We start from the raw sequence: 18,561 nt of genomic DNA, 5'->3' as shown, positions 1-18,561 counted from the left end.
CAATTTAATAAATTTGTTTTTTTAATGGTGTGGTCAATTACCATGCCATTTAACCCATTAAAGAACAATTAAGTTGCATGTGAATTTTAGGCACCATTTATAGAATGAGGCCCATAGTGCCTAAAAAATCAGCATAGAAAAATCCTGCTTAGCATTTTTCTATAAACTGTGCCTAAAGTTAGGTGCAGTTTATAGAGTAATGCTTAGTGCCAGGATCCACAAGCAAAATTAGGCGCAACCATTTAGACCAACTAAAATATGGTATAAAAATCCCTGTTCCTAACTTACCTGTGGATCAGGCGTATTCTTTAACTACACATAAATTTTAGGAATGCCCATGAACTGCTCATGCTCCCTCTTATGGTCATGCCCCTTTTTCCATTCCATGCACTAGAATTTTTGCACACCTCTTTATGGAATAAGCCTAAAAAAGAAAAAATTAGAAACATGATGGGAGGATAAAGGCAAAATGGCCCATCCAGTCTGTCCATCCACAGCATCCACTATCTCCTCCTCTCCCTAAGAGATCCCACCTGCTTGTCCCATGCTTTTTTGAATTCAAATAGTTTTTTTCTCCACCACCTCTCAGGAGACTATTCCATGCATCTACCACCCTTTCTGTAAAAAAGTATTTTCTTAGATTACTCCTGAGCCTATCACCTCTTAACTCGCCTCATGTACATTTATGCCACATAGGTATTTAAATGTCTATAATATCTTCCCTCTCCCACCTTTCCTCAAAAGTATACATATTGAGATCTTTAATTCAGTCCCAATACACCTTATGATGAAGACCACCAACCATTTTAGTAGCCTTCCTCAGGACCAACTCCATCCTTTTTATATCTTTTTGAAGGTGTGGTCTCCAGAATCTTACACAATATTCTAAATGAGGTCTTGCCAGAGTCTTATACAGGGGCATCAATGGCTCCTTTTTCCTAATGGCCTTACCTCTTCCTATGCACCCTAGCATCCTTCTAGCTTTCGCCATCACCTTTTCATCCTGTTTGGCCACTTTAAAATCATCCTGTCACATACAAATTCCACTCCTCTTTCATGCATAAAAGTTCTTCACCCCCTAAACTGTACCGTTCCCTTGGATTTTTGCAGCCCAAATGCATCTATCTTTTAAGGCATATACTTGCATTTCTCAGCATTAAATCTTAGCTGCCAAATTTCAGACCATTCTTCAAGCTTCACTAGGTCCATGTTATTTGCATCATCATGGGTGTCTACTCTATTGCAGATTTTGATATCATCTGCAAAGAGGCAAATCTTACCTGCCAGCCCTTCAGTGATATCACTTACAAAAATGTTAAAAAGAACAGGCCCAAGAACCAAACCTTGGGACACACCACTGGTAACATCCCTTTCCTCAGAGTGATCTCCATTGATCTCTACCCTCTGTCGCCTCCATGCAACCAGTTTTTGACCCAGTCTACACTTTGGGGTCCATACTAAGGGTACTCAGTTTATTTATTAGATGTCTGTGTGGAACAATGTCAAAGGCTTTGCTAAAATTTATATACACCATACCTAGTGCACTCCCTTTATCCAATTCTCTGGTCACCCAGTCAAAAAATTGATCAAATTTGTCTGACAAGTCTCTAGTGAATTCATGTTGCCTCAGGTCCTGTAATCCACTGGATTCCAGTAACATCATTATTCTCTGTTTTAAGTGTTTCATTTAATTCAACTTACCACAGAAGTCTGGTTTGTAGTTCCCCACGTCTTCCTTACTTCCACTTTTGTGGAAAGGGACTACATCTGCCCGTCTCCAGTCCACTTGATTCTAGAAAAGCATTGAAAAGATCAGCCAGCAGAGCTGCCAGAACTTAAGTTCCTTCAGTACCCTCGGATGTACATCATCCAGCCCAATCACTTTGTCCACCTTTAGTTTAGCTAGCTCCTCACGAATATAATCCTTTGAAAATCAATCAGGGTCTACCAGACCTTCAACCCCATTTCCAATTGTCTTTTGCAGTCCTGCTCCCAGCACTTCCGTGTGTAAATTCTAAATAGTGCCAGATATTGCAGATAATTGCTTGTCAGTTTTCGGGTTGTATTTCTCTTTGAGGTATTTGAATCTTTGCTTAAATATTGGAGTTTCTTCCTTTCTTTTATTATGATTTTTTTTTTTTTTTACTTTGTTCACTGTTGTGATCTGTCAGTCAGTCCAAGTGGTATATGCACTTAAAATCATTTATAACCATTTATAACCACAGAAATGGGTTCTTCCTAATATTGTACATGTAATAGCAGAAAAGGATTATTATGTACATGTGCCTGTGCTCAACACCAAAACAAAAAATAGGAACTTTGACTATTTCAGCCTTTGTAACCAAAGCGGTGCTCAGAACCGTGTAACGGTTAGAAAATCATGAGTCGGGGAATACTCCCCTGTGAGTGTTTTCAATCGTCTTATCATTGCACCATCTTCATTTGGTAGAAAGGGGATGAAATAGACTTCAACAAAATCCCAAGTGTACTTAGTAGTGGAGAACAAACTCCAAAAAAGTTCTAAATAAAGCTCATAAATTAACACAAAAAGTTTTTTTAAACTTAACTTGACTGAAATAAAGGAGAAAGGAAGTTGTTTCACTCCAGCGGGTCCTGATGTGTTTCGCCAGTGGCTTTCTAAGAGAACCCCCATTTGCTGGCTGTAATCAAGAGTAAAACTTCTCCGCTGCTCCCAAAATTACATCACTTCCTATTCATGTGCATGTGCTGACAGAATTATGTATCTATACTTACACTACTCATAAACATTTCTGGGGTTTAGTTTGGGCACAGGTAGGCTGCAACTCTCACTTTAAAATAACGTTTTGTGAACCATCAGATGGTAAGTACTTGAGGACAATACCAGTTCCCAGACCATCACCACAATTCCTCATAGGTCCATTTTATAATAACTTCTTACTCAATATTGCAATATCAGAAAGTAGCCTGTGTGCTGAGAGATTGATCTACTCTCTAAGGGGTATTTATTAAGCTGTGGTATGAAACTAGCTTGTGCTTATCACAGGCCAAAAAAAGCACTATCATGGAGCATACTCAGGTGTCTTGCAGTAGTTTTCAGATTGGCACACACTTCCCATGCACTAAAAAATACTTTTTTTAGTGTTGGGGCCTGTTTGGGGATGAAGTTTAGGAATGCCCAGCTCTAATTACATTACATTAGTGACTTTTATTCCGCCATTATCTTGTGGTTCAAGGCGGATTACATTAGAGGTTATCTGGACAATTCCAGAAGATATTACATAGTTGAGCGGTTTACTTTGGGGGATTAAGATACTTCCTGTGGAGTTAGTTTCTCTTGATGGATTTCTTGAATAGCAGGGTTTTAATTTCTTTTCTGAAGGTTTTGTAGTCTGGTGTTGTCATCAGTAGATTGGATAATTGGTGGTCAAGTTTTGCTGCCTGTATGGCCAGTAGGCCATCGTACATTTTTTTGCGTTTGACGCCTCTGATTGGAGGGGGTGGGGTGTGAATAGTGTTTGGGTTCTCCTTTGCCTGATTGTGTCAGTTTGGATAAGGCGGTTGTTCAAGTAGGCTGGGCTGTCTACATTAATTGTTTTAAATAGTAGACAGTAAAATTTGAATTGTATTCTTGCTTGTATTGGGAGCCAGTGTGAGTCGAGGTATACGGCGGTGATGTGGTCGTATTAGTTAGCACATCTATATCGTTATGTGCTAATTAGCATATGGTTAGCCTGGGAGCCCTTACCACCTAGAAAACAGATGTTGGTAAAGGCTCCTGTGCTAATGGCCATTTACAAATGGGGGATTTAGTGTGTGGTCATTAATAGGGAAAATGTGGCCATTTTACAGCTACGCTAAAAGTGGCCCCAGTGTGTATGAAACCCATACTAGTCGTAGCGCAGGCCACATTTAATACAGCTTAGCAAAAAGGTCCCCAAAATAAATTCTCCATTAAACTTTGCAAAGATATTGAGACATATTTTACTCAAAGTCTAAAAAGAATTGGGATATTGCAGTATTGAAAATTAGAACATGGCCAATAATATAGAAAATAGGATTTTGGGCCAATTTTTTTCCATGAAATTTTATTGATTTTCAAGAAAATACAAGGCAGTTATAAAACATAACAATAATGAGAGATCAATGAGATTCCAGGTATAGAATACAGAAAGTACAATATATATGGTAACACAGTAAATGACAGCAGATAAAGACCTGAACGGTCCATCCAGTCTGCCCATTAGTTATACCCATTAAATACATGATTAAATTAACTTGTCTCTTCTTTGATATTTCTGGGTCATAAACTGTAAAGTCCACCTGGTATTGTCCTAGGTTCCAAATGCTAAAGTTGCTGTCCAAGCTTACTCCAGCCTATCCAACCATCCTGTTTGCAGGATATCTATCATAAAGTCTGGCCGTAACATCCTCATGTTCCAAGTTAGTTGAGTTCCCAGTGATGCCCTCCCCAGCCCAGTCCTACACCAAATCATCACATATGGGACACAGACCATGCAAGTCTGTCCAGTATCATCCGTAACTCTTTAATTTACATTCTTTGTTTTCTAATTAGAGATCCTCTATGTTTAACCTACGCTTTTTTGAATTCCATCACCATTTTCCTCTCCACCACTTCCCTCGGGAGGACATTCCAGGCATCTACCACCCTCTCCGTGAAAAAGAATTTCCTAACATTGCTCCTGAGTCTTCCTCCCCGCAACCTCAAATTATGCCCTCTAGTTTTACCATTTTCTTTTCTTTGGAAAGGATTTGGTTCTATATTAATACCTTTCAAGTATTTAAATGTCTGTATCATATCTCCCCTGTCCCTCCTCTCCTCCAGAGTACAGTATACATATTTAGGTCTTCCAGTCTCTTCTCATACTCCTTTTGGTTCAAACCCCTTACCATTTTCATCGCCGTCCTGTGGACCGCTTCAAGTCTTTTTATATCCTTCACCAGATACGGCCTCCAAAACTGAACACAATACTTCAAGTGCGTCCTCACAAATGACCTATACAAGGACATCAACACCTCCCTTCTTCTGCTGGTTATCCCTCTTTCTATATAGCCTAGCATCCTTCTGGCTACAGCCACCGCCTTATCACACTGTTTAGATGCCTTTAGATCCTCAGACACAGTCACACCAAGGTCCCTCTCTCTGTCAGTGCTTATTAGCCTATCACCTCCCAGCACATACGGTTCCCTTGGATTTCTACCCCCCAAATGCATACACTTTATATATACAATATCAAGTATACTGCTGCTGTAAAAAAGGTCTCATTGTATGGCAAAAATCTGTGTAAGGGTACACTGAGGCTGCAGTGTAGTAAAAGGGCTCCTAAATGAGAGAATTCAAATATTTCTCCCAAGGAAACTCCTTATAGTTGACTTGTATATTTGAGCACTGCCCTGATAGAGAAAGTGTATAGTATAGTTCTTGAAAAGTGTATTAAGATAATCGTGCAACACAAAGGTTATGATGTACATTTGGTCTTATTTACCAAAACTCAATAAAACTTATTGAACTTAAAGTAATAATCTAAGTAGTCATATTTTAAAATAGTTGACATTGTTACTTAAGCCAAAACTGTTAACAAATTAGTTCTGTGTATTTCATGTTTCTATATAGTTGATCATAAACATTTCATGTTTATTTTTCTAGATGCACGGCAGAAAATGACTACTGTCAATTTTGAAGACCTACTCTCTAGTCAAGGTTTCAGTGCTCACAAAGAACGAAAAGGACCCAGAACAATAGCTGAAATGAGAAAAGAAGAAATGGCAAAAGAGATGGATCCTGAAAAACTAAAGGTCAGTTTTATCCATTCTGTCTGATTTTGATGCATCTTGATTTACCATGGGAGTCACCAACTTGTGGTATCTCTGTATCATAGTTACTGACTCCCATGATAAAGGATTATTGATGTTTACCTGGTGGTCCAGTGGGACCTTGCCAGTGCTGTCCTTCAAAATAGCATTCCAAGTGGAGTTTTGTGCTACTATCGCTAGGTGGATTATGTTTCCATTTAAGAAACCTGACTTCTAATAGTAGTAGCACTGTCTTGCTGACTATCGGGACCTGTATCTGTTCGCCCATTGGTAGAATTCAACTCCTGGGACTGTTTTTTCTTCTGCTGAGTTGGACTGTGCTATGCCCCACCCATTGTGAAATCATGGTGTGGCACCAGGGTTTTTAAGAGTAAGTGAGCACCTGAGGTCAACTCCCTTTAGTGCCATGCTGACTATCGGAACCTGTATTTATTCACCCGTTGGTAGAATTTAACTCGAAGGACTGTTTTTGCTTCTGCTGAGTTAGACTGTGCTAAGCCCCTCCCACTGTAACATCATAGTGCAGTGTAAGGGTTATTAAGAGGAGGTCAGCCCTGAATGAAGGAGCATGACAAAGAAGCACTGCTTTGTGTGCTCCTTCATGCGGACTTTGGTGGACTTTGATGGGTTTATCTAGGTGTTTTGGTTTTTTTTTTTGGTTTGTGGTGATACTATGGGATTTATCCCAGTGTGCATTGGACATGGAAGGTACGTCCTCTGCCAGCTATTAAATGGATCAGGAAACAGCATGCTGACCTGATTCAGGTCAAGGTTCAGTATATTGCATGCCCAGTGCAACGTTTTAAGTATGTTAAATATGCTATTGCACATTCAGTAAGAAATAAGGTCATAATCATAGATGACCTTCTCCAATCTAGTCAGTTTGATGTACTGTGTATTACCAAATCCTGGTTGTTAGACTCAGATGTGGTGGTACTGAACCAATTGTATGTTTTGGATTATGTTGCTTTCTTTAGATCCTGATTGGGTAAGAAAGGTGGTAGACTTTTAATTTTGGCCAGGAAGTTTATCTTTTTCAGTAGTGGATTTAGAATGTGTTGGGCATTAATACATGCCCAATGACGGGGGCGTGCCAAAATGGCAGCGTGACTGCCTGTGTGGGAGCGTTGTCTAGCTCTTTTTTCTTCTTTCTAGCGAAGCCAAGCGCAAGGGCGCAGTCCGTGGTGGACCCTCTCCAGCGGATTAATCGACGCCTTTGTTCCAAACCACTCTCGAGTTTGCAGTCAGAGCTCCTCAACAATCCAGGGTGCAGGACTTGTTGGTGATGTCGGCCCGGGACCTGGCCGATGCACTCGTACTGGAAATTTCTCTCTCGCCCCCAGAACCAATTGTTCCTCCTTGTCCAGCAGTGGCAACGGGTGAGCGTCAGAGAGGACCAAAACCAAAGTGGTTTTGGGAACCTGCTCTGTAGAGGAGTGCAGGCCAGATGAAGGATCTGCCATGAAGGAAAAATCTAAGGAAGCTGGAGCGTTGGCTCTAGCTGTATCGGAGGTGACCCTGTCGGGGGAATGTTTCAGAGACTGGATGGAACATTACAAAAATCTGTCGAAGAAACTGTTATATTGGTATGAAAAGTCGACTCTCTCTCAAAAGTTATTGAAGATATAAAGGAAGATAATGAAGTTAAACTGACAACAGTTAATCATGAAATTGTTACTTTAAAATCTGTAACTGAAAATTTAATTAAGGATAAAATGCTTGTTCATAGGAAACTAGAACAATTAGAAAATTTAAACAGGTGACTTAACTTGTGTGTATTGAATTTTCCAAGATCACTGACCATCTCCTCTATGGAATTATTTCGAAAATATTTGATACAAGTGCGCAAATTTGTCCCCGAGGCTATTCCTCCAACAAATAAAATATATTACTTAGCTATACCTATTCAAAATGAGGGGGCGAATCGGGTTTTATTAAGCGAGATCTTCAGAAACAAGTTTCCATGGAGTTAGAGAACATTTCAGCAATTTTGGACTCTATTATTGAAGAGAGAGCCACTTTACTTATTTCATTTGTCTTTCAGCAGGACTTAAATCTTCAAAGACTGCAGTGGATCCAGAACACTGCAGCTAGGTTGATCTTCGCAAAAAGCAAATTCGATCATGTTTCCCCACTTCTGTCAAAACTTCACTGGCTTCCGGTGATTTCTAGGATTCACTTTAAATGTACCTGCCTAATTTTCAAGATCCTACATGGCATTCTTCCTCCCCTAATCCCACTATCCTGGAATTCTTCGAGACCTGGCACTACCAGATCCGCCCACATACTCAAACTATCTTTCCCCTCGTTAAAAGGTGTCATGTATGCAGGTAAATTAGGGAAATCCCTTTTCTTCAAATTCACTGAGCTTTGGAATAACCTCCCTGCCCCGTTGCGGAACCTAGGATCATTCCAATTATTCCGAAAGCATCTGAAAACCTGGCTTTTCTCCAAAACGTAAAGCTATCTATTTAAAATGTAAAGCTAGCTATCCTCTTCATAACCTCTAATTTCTTATTATGTCCTTCCCTCATTTATTAAATTTACCTGTAAACCGTGCCGAGCTCTATCTTTATGGAGATGATGTGGTATACAAACTTAAGGTTTAGTTTAGTAATGAAATTTTATTTTTGTAATGCTCAGTCACTTTTTCTTGGGCATCAGGTATGGATGTACATGTACCCTGATGTTAATAGAGAGATGCAGGAAAGAAGAAAGCTCTTTCTTGCCATGCGGCAAGAAACTAAAAAACTAGGTGTTACTTTCCTGCTCGCATATCTGTGCAAGTGTCTTATTAGAATTGTTGGGGTGAAATATACCTTTTATGCTCCAGACCAGTTGAGAGCATTCCTGGACTTAAAAAGATCACCAGGGGATAATGGAAGAAAAAATGTAAAGGAGTTGTCAATTAATGCTAATCTTTATTAATTTTTACTTGGTATATTTAGGTTCCAGTTATTTCTTAGGGCTGCCCCCCACCACCAATTGGGTCTAAGAAGAAGAAAATTGATGCTTATTATAATTTTTCTGTATTATGTATTATAATTCCTTTTCGATTTTCATGTAACAAGTGTTTTTTGTTTTTAAATATAATAAATAAAGAATTAAAAAAAAAAAAAAGAATGTGTTGATGACGTAGAGCTTCTGTATTTAAACTCTGGACAGTTCAACATTTTGTTAGCTTATTGTCTCCCTAGGATTTTACGTTCCAGTTTTTCTGCCTTTGTGTCTTATTGTCTTATTGTCTTTCAAGATTAATGCTACCAATACAGCACTTTTGGGAGATTTTAATATGTGTGAATTCTGCAGATTTGGATCTAGAAGTGGCCACTTTCTTGACTGTGTTGGAGGGCCCAGGGTGGTCTGGGATCGCTTATGGCTCTATGCATCAGTCTGGCCATACCTTAGATCTTTTTGTTCAGACTGATCTGATTCCTTGGTTGGATCATTCCTTAATCAGGTTAACTATACCTATGAATAATTTCTGATCATATCAACTCCAAAAATCCAGTTTCTCCATGAGAAATGGAGTTGATTTAGAAAAGCTTCCAAAATTAGAAAATTTGAGTACTATGTCTGTGACAGATGTTGCCGAAACTTGGCATGAGATTTTATTGGAAAGTTTGGATTTGTTAGCACCTTTTTAAAAGATGTGAGGGTGAAGTGGGGTAATGTTGCTCCCTGGTTCTCTGACCAACTTAGAGTTTTAAAGCAGGATTTGAGCATAAAGAACATATTTGGTACAGGTATCCTGATAGTTTTACTATGAAGGATAATAAAGAGCAGTTGGACAAGTATAGAGAAGCCACTTTAGAGACTAAAAAGGAATATTTTGACAAGGAAGCATTCTCTTTTTCTACAGAATTGTTTAAAGTTATTTAAAATGACTACCGTGCCTTCAGTTTATGATGAATGTTCTTTCTCAAGTCAGGTAGTTTTGTCTTTGTTTTTTTTTTCTATGAAGGTGAAAACCATTTCTTTGGAATTTCAGCATGTACTTATGCCTGTTATGCTGTTGAACATTGAATAGAATTTCAATCTGTTTCCATCACGCAATTGAAAACAATTATCCAATGTTTAAACAAGTCCTCGTGCTCACTTGATCCATGTCAGATTGAGTTATGTTTGTCTCTAAAGGAATCGTTACTACCTACAGTGTTGTCTATTGTGGATAACTCATTGACTGAGGGTTGTGTGCTTAGTAGATTGAAGAGAGCTGTGGTTTCATCTTTAGTGTTTCTTGCAAAAGTTTTGGAGAAGGTTGTACTTTTGCAGTTTCAAGATTTTTGGGTTGAATGTGGCATCCTAGATAATAATCAATTTGGGTTTCACCCTAAACACTCAACTGAGTTGTTGTTGCTATCTACTCTGGGGTTTTACCTTGGGGATTGTTATATGATGATTTTTTTGGGACATCTTGCTGGCATTTAACCACCATATTTTGCTATTGAGGTTAAAGTAATTTGGCATTGGTGCAAAGTTATTGCATTGGTTTTGTTCGTTCCTATCTGACAGCAGTTTCAGGATTCAGATCTTTGATGATTGGTGTCCAGTTGAAAGAGGGGTACCGCAGGGATTGACTTTGTAGGCTGTCAATATCTATTTGTTACCCCTTTTCCAGGTCCTTTCTCAATTAGGTGCTGCTTAAGAACATAAGAAGAGCTTCTGCTGGGTCAGACCAGAGGTCCATCGTGCCCAGCAGTCCGCTTGCACGGCGGTCCAACAGGTTCAGGACCTGTGTAGTAGTCCTCTATCTATACCCCTCTATCCCCTTTTCCTCCAGAAAATTGTCCAATCCCTTCTTAAACCCTAATACCGTACTCTGTCCTATCATGCCCTCTGGTAGCGCATTCCAGGTGTCCACCACCCGTTGGGTGAAGAAAAACTTCCTAGCATTGGGTTTGAATCAGTCCCCTTTCAACTTTGCCGAATGCCCTCTCGTTCTTGTGGTTTTCGAAAGTTTGAAGAATCTGTTCCTCTCCACTTTCTCTATGCCCTTCATGATCTTGTACGTCTCTATCATATCCCCTCTAATTCTCCTCTTCTCCAGGGAAAAGAGCCCCAGTTTCTCCAATCTCTCAGCGTATGAAAGGTTTTCCATATCTTTTATCAAACGCGTCGCTCTCCTCTGAACCCTCTCTAGTATCGCCATATCCTTCTTAAGGTACGGCGACCAATATTGGACGCAGTACTCCAGATGCGCACCATCACCCAATACAATGGCAGGATAACTTCTTTCGTTCTGATTGTAATACCCTTCTTGATTATACCTAGCATTCTATTCACTCTCTTTGCGGCCGCTGCGCACTGTGCCGATGGCTTCATTGTCTTATCCACTATTACCCCCAAGTCCCTTGCTTGGGTACTCTCACTCAATAACATCCCTCCCATCGTATAGCTGTACCTCGGGTTTTTGCTTCCTACATGCAATACTTTACATTTCTCTACATTGAACTTCATCTGCCATCTCGTCGCCCACTCCTCTAGCTTGTTCAGGTCCCTTTATAATTCTTCGCAGTCCTCTTTAGTCGAGCACCACTAAATAGTTTGGTGTCGTCTGCGAATTTTATTATTTCGCACTTCGTCCCTGTTTCTATATCATTTATAAATATATTGAATAGCAGCGGTCCGAGCACCGACCCCTGTGGAACACCACTCGTGACCCTCCTCCAGTCCGAGTAGTGGCCCTTCACTCCTACCCTCTGCTTCCTATCCGCCAACCAATTTCTGATCCATCTGTGTACGTCTCCTTCCACCCCATAGTTCTTCAGTTTCCGAAGTAGGCGTTCATGGGGTACCTTGTCAAAGGCTTTTTGGAAATCTAAATATTTGGCTTTATGCCAATGACATACAGTTTTCTATTCCTGTCAGAGACTTGATCTCTAAAGCACTTGCTTTGTTGACAGTCTGTTTACAAGCAGTCAGTGACTCAAATTTTATGTGTAGGATGAAGTGCAAAGTTAGATAAGCTCCCTACAGAAATTTATTTTGGTGATGTAAAGATCCTTATACTTGATCAATGCAGATATTTGGGAATACTTCTTGATTCAACTCTGTCATTTAAACCTCAGGCTCTTGAAAGTTTATGGAGACTGAAAGATTACCGAAACGTTATTATTGGGTGCTATGTTTTTATTGGCATACCCTTGTAAATGCCTTATTAAATATCTTGGGCTAAAATATGTATTCTGTCTGCCAGAGCAATTAAGATCATTTCTAGATTTGAAGAAATTGGGACATTAGGTGATTAGTATGTTAGCCATTGAAATAGTGGGACCCTTCGTTAAGCTATATATATTTTTATTTAATAATTTCATGTAAAATAAAAAAAAAAAGATGCTCATCTCTTTTTACCAGAACCTCAATATCTCTTTTTGTGGTCTGAGGTAGAAAACTATGTTCCAAGTGTTTTTGTATTAGAACGCTTTTTTTTTTTTCCTTTTAAAGACTAGATTATCCTAGTTTTCCTTTCTGTATTTCCGGAGCAAGATAATTCTTGTGTATATATGTTAAAAGCAATTAAAAAAAAGAAAGATTACTTAACCATGAGTACTTTTCAATTCGTTGTGCCGACTTTTGATTATTGTATCTTGGTTTGCCTAAATATACAGTATGATGCAGTAAAATTGTCTGCTAATGCTTCTAGATCTGAGCATATTATTCCTATTTTGCAAGACTTGTATTGGTTGCCAAAATAAGGACATATTAAGTTTAAGTACCATGTTTGATCCACAAGCTGTTAAACAATAATGTCCCGGTTGCTTTGGCTTCATTGTTTTAACAGTCTCATCCTTCACACTCTGTGTTCTGAAGATCGAATGTTGCATATGTCAAGTCTTTGAAAAGTGTAAGGCTTCTGAACATTAGGCGTTCCGTGATCTCTATGCCGGGGAGGGTGGGGGGTATTTGTGGAATGCTTTACTAGTTGCAGTCAGAACCTTGTCAGGGATTATGCAGTTCAGGAAACAGTTAAAGACAATTCTTTTTGGGCAAGTTTGTTAGTGCATTAAATGACTGAAATCTGTATTTGTTTTTAATTGTTATGTTGCATGTGGTTTTATTATTCATGTTTTATTGTAACCCACCCAGAATTGTTGAATGCTTCAGATAGTAAGTTTTTAAAATAAACAAATGAACAAGCTTGAATGGAGGTAGGTCGAGCTACACAATCCACAGAGCCACTGAAATACAGAAGCAAAAGACCAGTCTTCCACAAAAGGAGCCAACAGTGATCAGTTTTCAAATTTCTGGGAGGATGTGGTCACTTCAGCAGCACATGTAGTAGAGGAATTTCTGGGAGATTGGGTCCACTCTTTACTCCATGGTGAGTCAGCAGTGCAACTCCCCACAGCAAGGCAATAATCTTACTAATTATAATCCTAGTAACTGTGCAGGTCAAGATCACGTTAAGGAGGATTAAAATTGTGGCCATGTTTTGGTTCATAGACAAAATCGCGCAAGACAACGGCGCGCAGACAACTGAGCACAAGGTTGACGGCGCGCCGAAGAAAAGCACTATTTTAAAGGGTTCCGACGGGGGGTGTTGGTGGGGAACCCCCCTATTTTACTTAACAGACATTGCGCTAGCGTTGTGGGGGGTTTGGGGGGTTGTAACCCCCCTCATTATACTTGAAACCAAACTTTTTGCCTGTTTTTTACAGAAAAAGTTCAGTTTTAAGTATAATGTGGGGGGTTACAACCCCCCAAACTCCCCACAACACCAGCACAATGTCTGTTAAGTAAAGTGGGGGGGTTCCCCCCCACAGCCCCCGTCGGAGCCCTTTAAAATAGTGCTTTTCTTCGGCGCGCCATCAACCTTGTGCTCAGTTGTCTGCGCTCAGTTGTCTGCGCACCGTTGTCTTGCGCGATTTAGTCCCGTCACCCCATGTTCTTATTCAAGCACCTTATGTCTGTGCCTCTCAATCATTTATCCATGTGTATCTGAGGGTGGGGGAGAGGAATGTTTAAGGGAAATGGGTGGATGGAGGCAGGGAGGCTGAGGTCAGTAGTATGTGTGTATATTTGTTTCCCCTCTGAGGCCCTGTTTACAGAAAACAAACAAGTTTTGGATTTTACAAACAGTAAAATTTCATGTGTATCTTTCTCTATGCAAATTTTTAGTTTATTCAGAATTAATGAGTTGCTGCAGTGCCAAATTGTGCAAAGCAGTTGATTAAATGTTTTAATGCACACATAGCAGGCTTCTCGGGCTAGTTTTCTAATAAAAAAAAAAATGATGATGACATTATAGTTTTTTACTTGTCCTAACTGCACATGAGCCAATGTTGATGTGTGCAGTGGATATCTTATCTTTGAAAATTGCATTGTTCATAGAAGTTTTCAAGTATGGAACTATCACTACAGCAAGGTCAATCGATGCTATTTTGATAGTTGATAACTGTTTACTTCATTCATTTACAGATCCTAGACTGGATTGAAGGAAAAGAAAGGAATATAAGAGCCTTGTTGTCTACAATGCACACAGTACTATGGGCTGGGGAGACAAAATGGAAACCTGTGGGGATGGCAGATCTGGTAACCCCTGAACAAGTAAAGCGGATCTACCGCAAAGCAGTGCTCGTTGTCCATCCTGATAAAGTAAGTAGGGCTGGATAACAAATGGAAGATGCTCAAATATGTCCAAAATGGCATACAAAATTAGATACCAGTATAATATTATTATTACATAGAGCTTGATCCAATAGGAAGTTTAGTAAGACTCTTTAAATATTCTGAAGCAATGCTATTGAAACCGTCCTATTTTTCTGTAAATATATTTTTCTTAATAACATTTGTTCCCAGAGGAAGTAATGGGGTCTGTGTAGCTGTTAGCCTGGAGCAGGAGTGATACATTTAGGTTTGAGGACTCTCGGAAATGAATAATAGGTGTACATGAATTTGAATGGTTGTTTGGGAATATGTCTGTTAGTGACTTGGAGGGCATTAATGATATGTCTATAGAAACTACTCTTTCTGTATGTTCTGATTAATTTTTTATGGGCTCTGATGAATGTAATCCTTGTTAAGGGAAGACTAGGTGCATATCTGCCAAAAAAGGCAGATCCCTGCTCTCCCTGATCAGCTGATTGCATCAGCTGAGCTGGCAGAACTACCCAAAGTCATTTTTGGGGAGTCCTGCCGGGTCAGCTGATAGGGGATTCCCCTGCTGTGATCAGCTGAACTGGCTGGCAGGGAGAGCAGGAGGCTGCTTTTTGTCCATAAAAAAATAAAGTTGGCCAAACCCCTCTGTCCTCCCCCCCTACCAAAAAGCCCTCCCCTGACACCCCCTCCCCCAAAAAACCCCTGGTGGGATGCATTAGCATAGGATTCTCAGTGGCTACCACCAACGATTGTAGCAACCATGGTGAACCCATATGAGCATTGGCAGGAGAGTTTCATTTCAAGTAAGACTGGTTAAAAGCTTTTGTGCATCGAGGCCTGAGAGTCTTACTGAGAAGGGGGAGAGAGACTGGCGGGGGGACAGAGAGGGCTGAGGATCTTGCTGGGGGTTGCAGGAGAGAACTGGGAGGACAGAGAGAGAGCTAGGTGTCTTGCTGGCAAGAAGGGAGTATATACTAGGGGAGCAAAGAAGGAAAGCTAGAGAGCAAGTAAGCTGGGGACTGAATCTGCCAAGAGAAAGGGGAGATCAAATATGGGAAGGGGTTCAAGTTAAGTAGGAAACAGAGAAATCTGAGACTTGAGCCTAAAGAGAGAAAGTTTGGAGGGGAGGTGCCAAGTCTTTTAACAGGGAAATGTAGCACAGTAATTATTTTAAGTGATATGAAGTCAAGTAGGAGAAAATTATAAGTAGAGAAAAATAAATAACTAATGCCCAGGATATAGAGGAGGGTTTTTCAACCCAGTTCTCAGGACACACCCAGACAGTTAGGTTTTCAGAATATCCCAATGAACATGCATGAATTAAATTTTGATACAGTACCTCCATTGTATGCAAACTTGTCTCATGTATATTCTTTATGGGAATCCTGAAAATCTAGCTGAATATGTTCAGAAGACTGGGTTGAGAACCCCTGATGTAGATAAACAAATTATATTGAAAATTTATTTCTGCTTCCTGTATTCCATGTTAGTACACTTCTTCATCTGTATCCACGGGGGTTAGGGGCAGAGCTGGCCCGCGAATATTAAAAAACCGCGACTAATATTTGGGCCAGTTCTGCCCCTAACTCCCGTTTCCCCCTGGCTATTTTAAGCCCTGTAAGCCCCCCCCCTTTTTAGCCTTACCTGGTGGTCTAGCAGGAGCAATCTTCCAACGCTCCTGCCCTGTGTAGATCGCTCATAGGAAAAGGCTGCCTTGAGCTCCTGTAGTCTCCCGAAAAATTAAAATATTTGTTTAAAAATCACGAATAACCGAATCCGCGGATGCTGAAACCGTGGATTCAGAGGGGGAAGTGTATTGTTAACCACCTGGAACGTCTTCTGATTGGGTGGTATATCAAAAATTGAATAAATCTGAAACTATTTCTCTGTAGCCATAAAGAAGTCTGCGTAACAAGATTTAACAAACATATTTTCTATTTGTGTTTTCTTGCAGGCTACCGGTCAGCCATATGAACAGTATGCAAAGATGATTTTTATGGAGCTGAATGATGCCTGGTCAGAATTTGAAAACCAAGGCCAGAAGCCCTTATATTAACAAACTGTGATTTTAATCTTCGCTGCAGACCTTCGCTTAGTGTCTTCATTGTTACCACACTGAGATTTCCAGATTAACAAGAAATCAAGTTCTTGCTGTTTCTAATGCTTGAGCATCAAACTGAACCATGGATTACTGCGTTTATTCTGAAGAGCGTGTAGCTTTCTCGTAGAAAGGTGAGGAAGAAAATATGTAATTGAAAGAATCATGACTCCAGTTTCAAGAATTTAACGGAGAGTTGAGTTTGGCAAAGTGGGGCAAACGATGGTAACACACAGCTCTGCAATAAAGTACAATGAAAAGCTTTATTATGTAGATTTCATGATTTATAGCTTGTTCCTCAAGAAATGTTTTGTACCCAAAATCAGATAAAAATCTGAAGTTTATGGTTTGACACTGGATAGACAAATAAAACAGGGAACTCACTGTCCTAAGCTATAACATTCTGCTTTTAATGTATTTCCAGACTATTTCTAAGGCTCCACAAGTTGAAATGCCTAAAGATGAAATGAAAATGCCATTTTTTAAAGTTTACATATACATGTGCAGAAAATGTTATATTAAAACAATATTGCACTGAGCAGCATGTAGAAACACTTTCCTGATATCTTTTCTCCAAAATACAAATGTTATAAACTTGAAAAAGCTTTGATCTTCCTCAGGCACAATATGCAGGCAGGATTCCCACCATTTTCCCACATTTTTTGAGGTTAGATTCTAAAGTGTTTCAGCCCATTTTCATCCCATGCATGGCTCATTTCAGGAGCTGCAAAGAGAATGGGTTTTTATGAGAAGACTGAAGATGGGGTGATAGGGGCAAAAGAAAATGAACATGGCTCAAGCCACCAGTTGGACAAAGGCAGGTTAATCCAAAGGGTTGTGTAATAAGGATTATTGTTCACTTGTAGGATTCATGGATTAACTGGTCCTGTAGGAAATAGGAATGGTATTTGAGGAATTAAAAGTAGCTTGAGTCCATAGTAATATTATCTACTTAGAGCATCCCTGCATTTAAAAATGAACATTCATCTTTGCTTTGAGTCCATCCTGAAGCAAAAGGATGCAATTTCTGACTTTAAAAGAACAGTAGCAATGTCCCAAATGCTGTTTCAGTGGTGGAATTCGTACCTGATGTGATTTTCACAGCACAGTACATCAAGCAGCTCTATAGAAAAATCTCCATGTTCATTTCTGAGTTACAGGAAAGGTCTGTATTTGATATTGTGAAAATATTTGTAATGTCAGTGTTTTTAAAGACAATCATTTTTGTTTCTATATTTTACATTTTGAGTTTTGTAGTGGCACAAAATTCTACAGCTGGAAGAACTTTCATCTCCTTTATTTCATTTTGTTGTATTGTTCCTCTAATTTTCCATTGACTGACAATGTAATACCTGCACAAAGATGTTATTCCACTATGTTTTCCTTTTATATGCAAGCATAAAACACATTCAAAATGATCTTCACAGGTTGGATGGTACTTATTAATATATTATCAAACAACATCCAGCTTTTGGTCTAGTCTGTGCTTGTCATATGTAAAATGATTCTTGGAATGTGGATCATGTTCCTGTGGTCTATAGATTAAGTTTCTCATTCTCCATTGTAGTTACTATTTTGTGACCGATTCCTATGTAATAAAAGATCTCACTTTGTTGTAACATACAGTTCAGAAGGATCATATGCCATTAGCTTTGTATTATGATGTCATTGCCCTGACTAATTTATACAAACTTTCCCAAGACTTCATTAAATCTTAAATGAAAAGAATCCAAATAATTTTAGCTTTATTTTTTATGCTTATTTTTCCTAAGTCATTTACCATATTATTAAAAAAATTTCTCACCTGGCTATTGTCTGACTTACTTAAACTTTTATTAACTGAAAAGTAATAGCACATTTCATTCCTATATCTCCTAATTAGTCCTGTAGATTCTCATAATTTTATTTTTTTAATGTCTGTTTAAGCAGGTTTGATTGCAGCCTTGCTCCCCAACTTTATAGTAATGGATAATAAAGTGATGCTTAGGACTATCACTTGAATTTCTGAATCTTTTTCTCTACTGTTTACCTCTTTCTGGCTATAGACC

At 39.3% G+C, this 18,561-nt stretch overlaps 1 protein-coding gene across 4 annotated transcripts in view; it reads left to right on the top strand.

Annotated features, from left to right (window-relative positions):
* DNAJC6 (DnaJ heat shock protein family (Hsp40) member C6) overlaps nt 1–18,320 on the top strand; it is a 119,267-nt gene extending 100,947 nt beyond the window's left edge. For 3 of the 4 annotated variants that reach the window (XM_033916794.1, XM_033916793.1, XM_033916792.1), the window contains 3 exons: nt 5,648–5,796; nt 14,236–14,412; nt 16,370–16,507. In XM_033916794.1, the coding sequence (XP_033772685.1) occupies nt 5,648–5,796; nt 14,236–14,412; nt 16,370–16,471 (428 nt within the window). In that variant the 3' untranslated portion in view covers nt 16,472–16,507. Of the gene's footprint in view, nt 1–5,647; nt 5,797–14,235; nt 14,413–16,369 lie in introns of all 4 variants that reach the window. The other variant, XM_033916791.1, reaches the window with a different exon arrangement.
* The last annotated feature ends 241 nt before the right edge of the window (nt 18,321–18,561 follow it).

Source organism: Geotrypetes seraphini, chromosome 12 (assembly GCF_902459505.1).
Source record: "Geotrypetes seraphini chromosome 12, aGeoSer1.1, whole genome shotgun sequence".
Taxonomy (NCBI): domain Eukaryota; kingdom Metazoa; phylum Chordata; class Amphibia; order Gymnophiona; family Dermophiidae; genus Geotrypetes; species Geotrypetes seraphini.
This window is presented reverse-complemented; position numbering and strand designations above follow the sequence as displayed.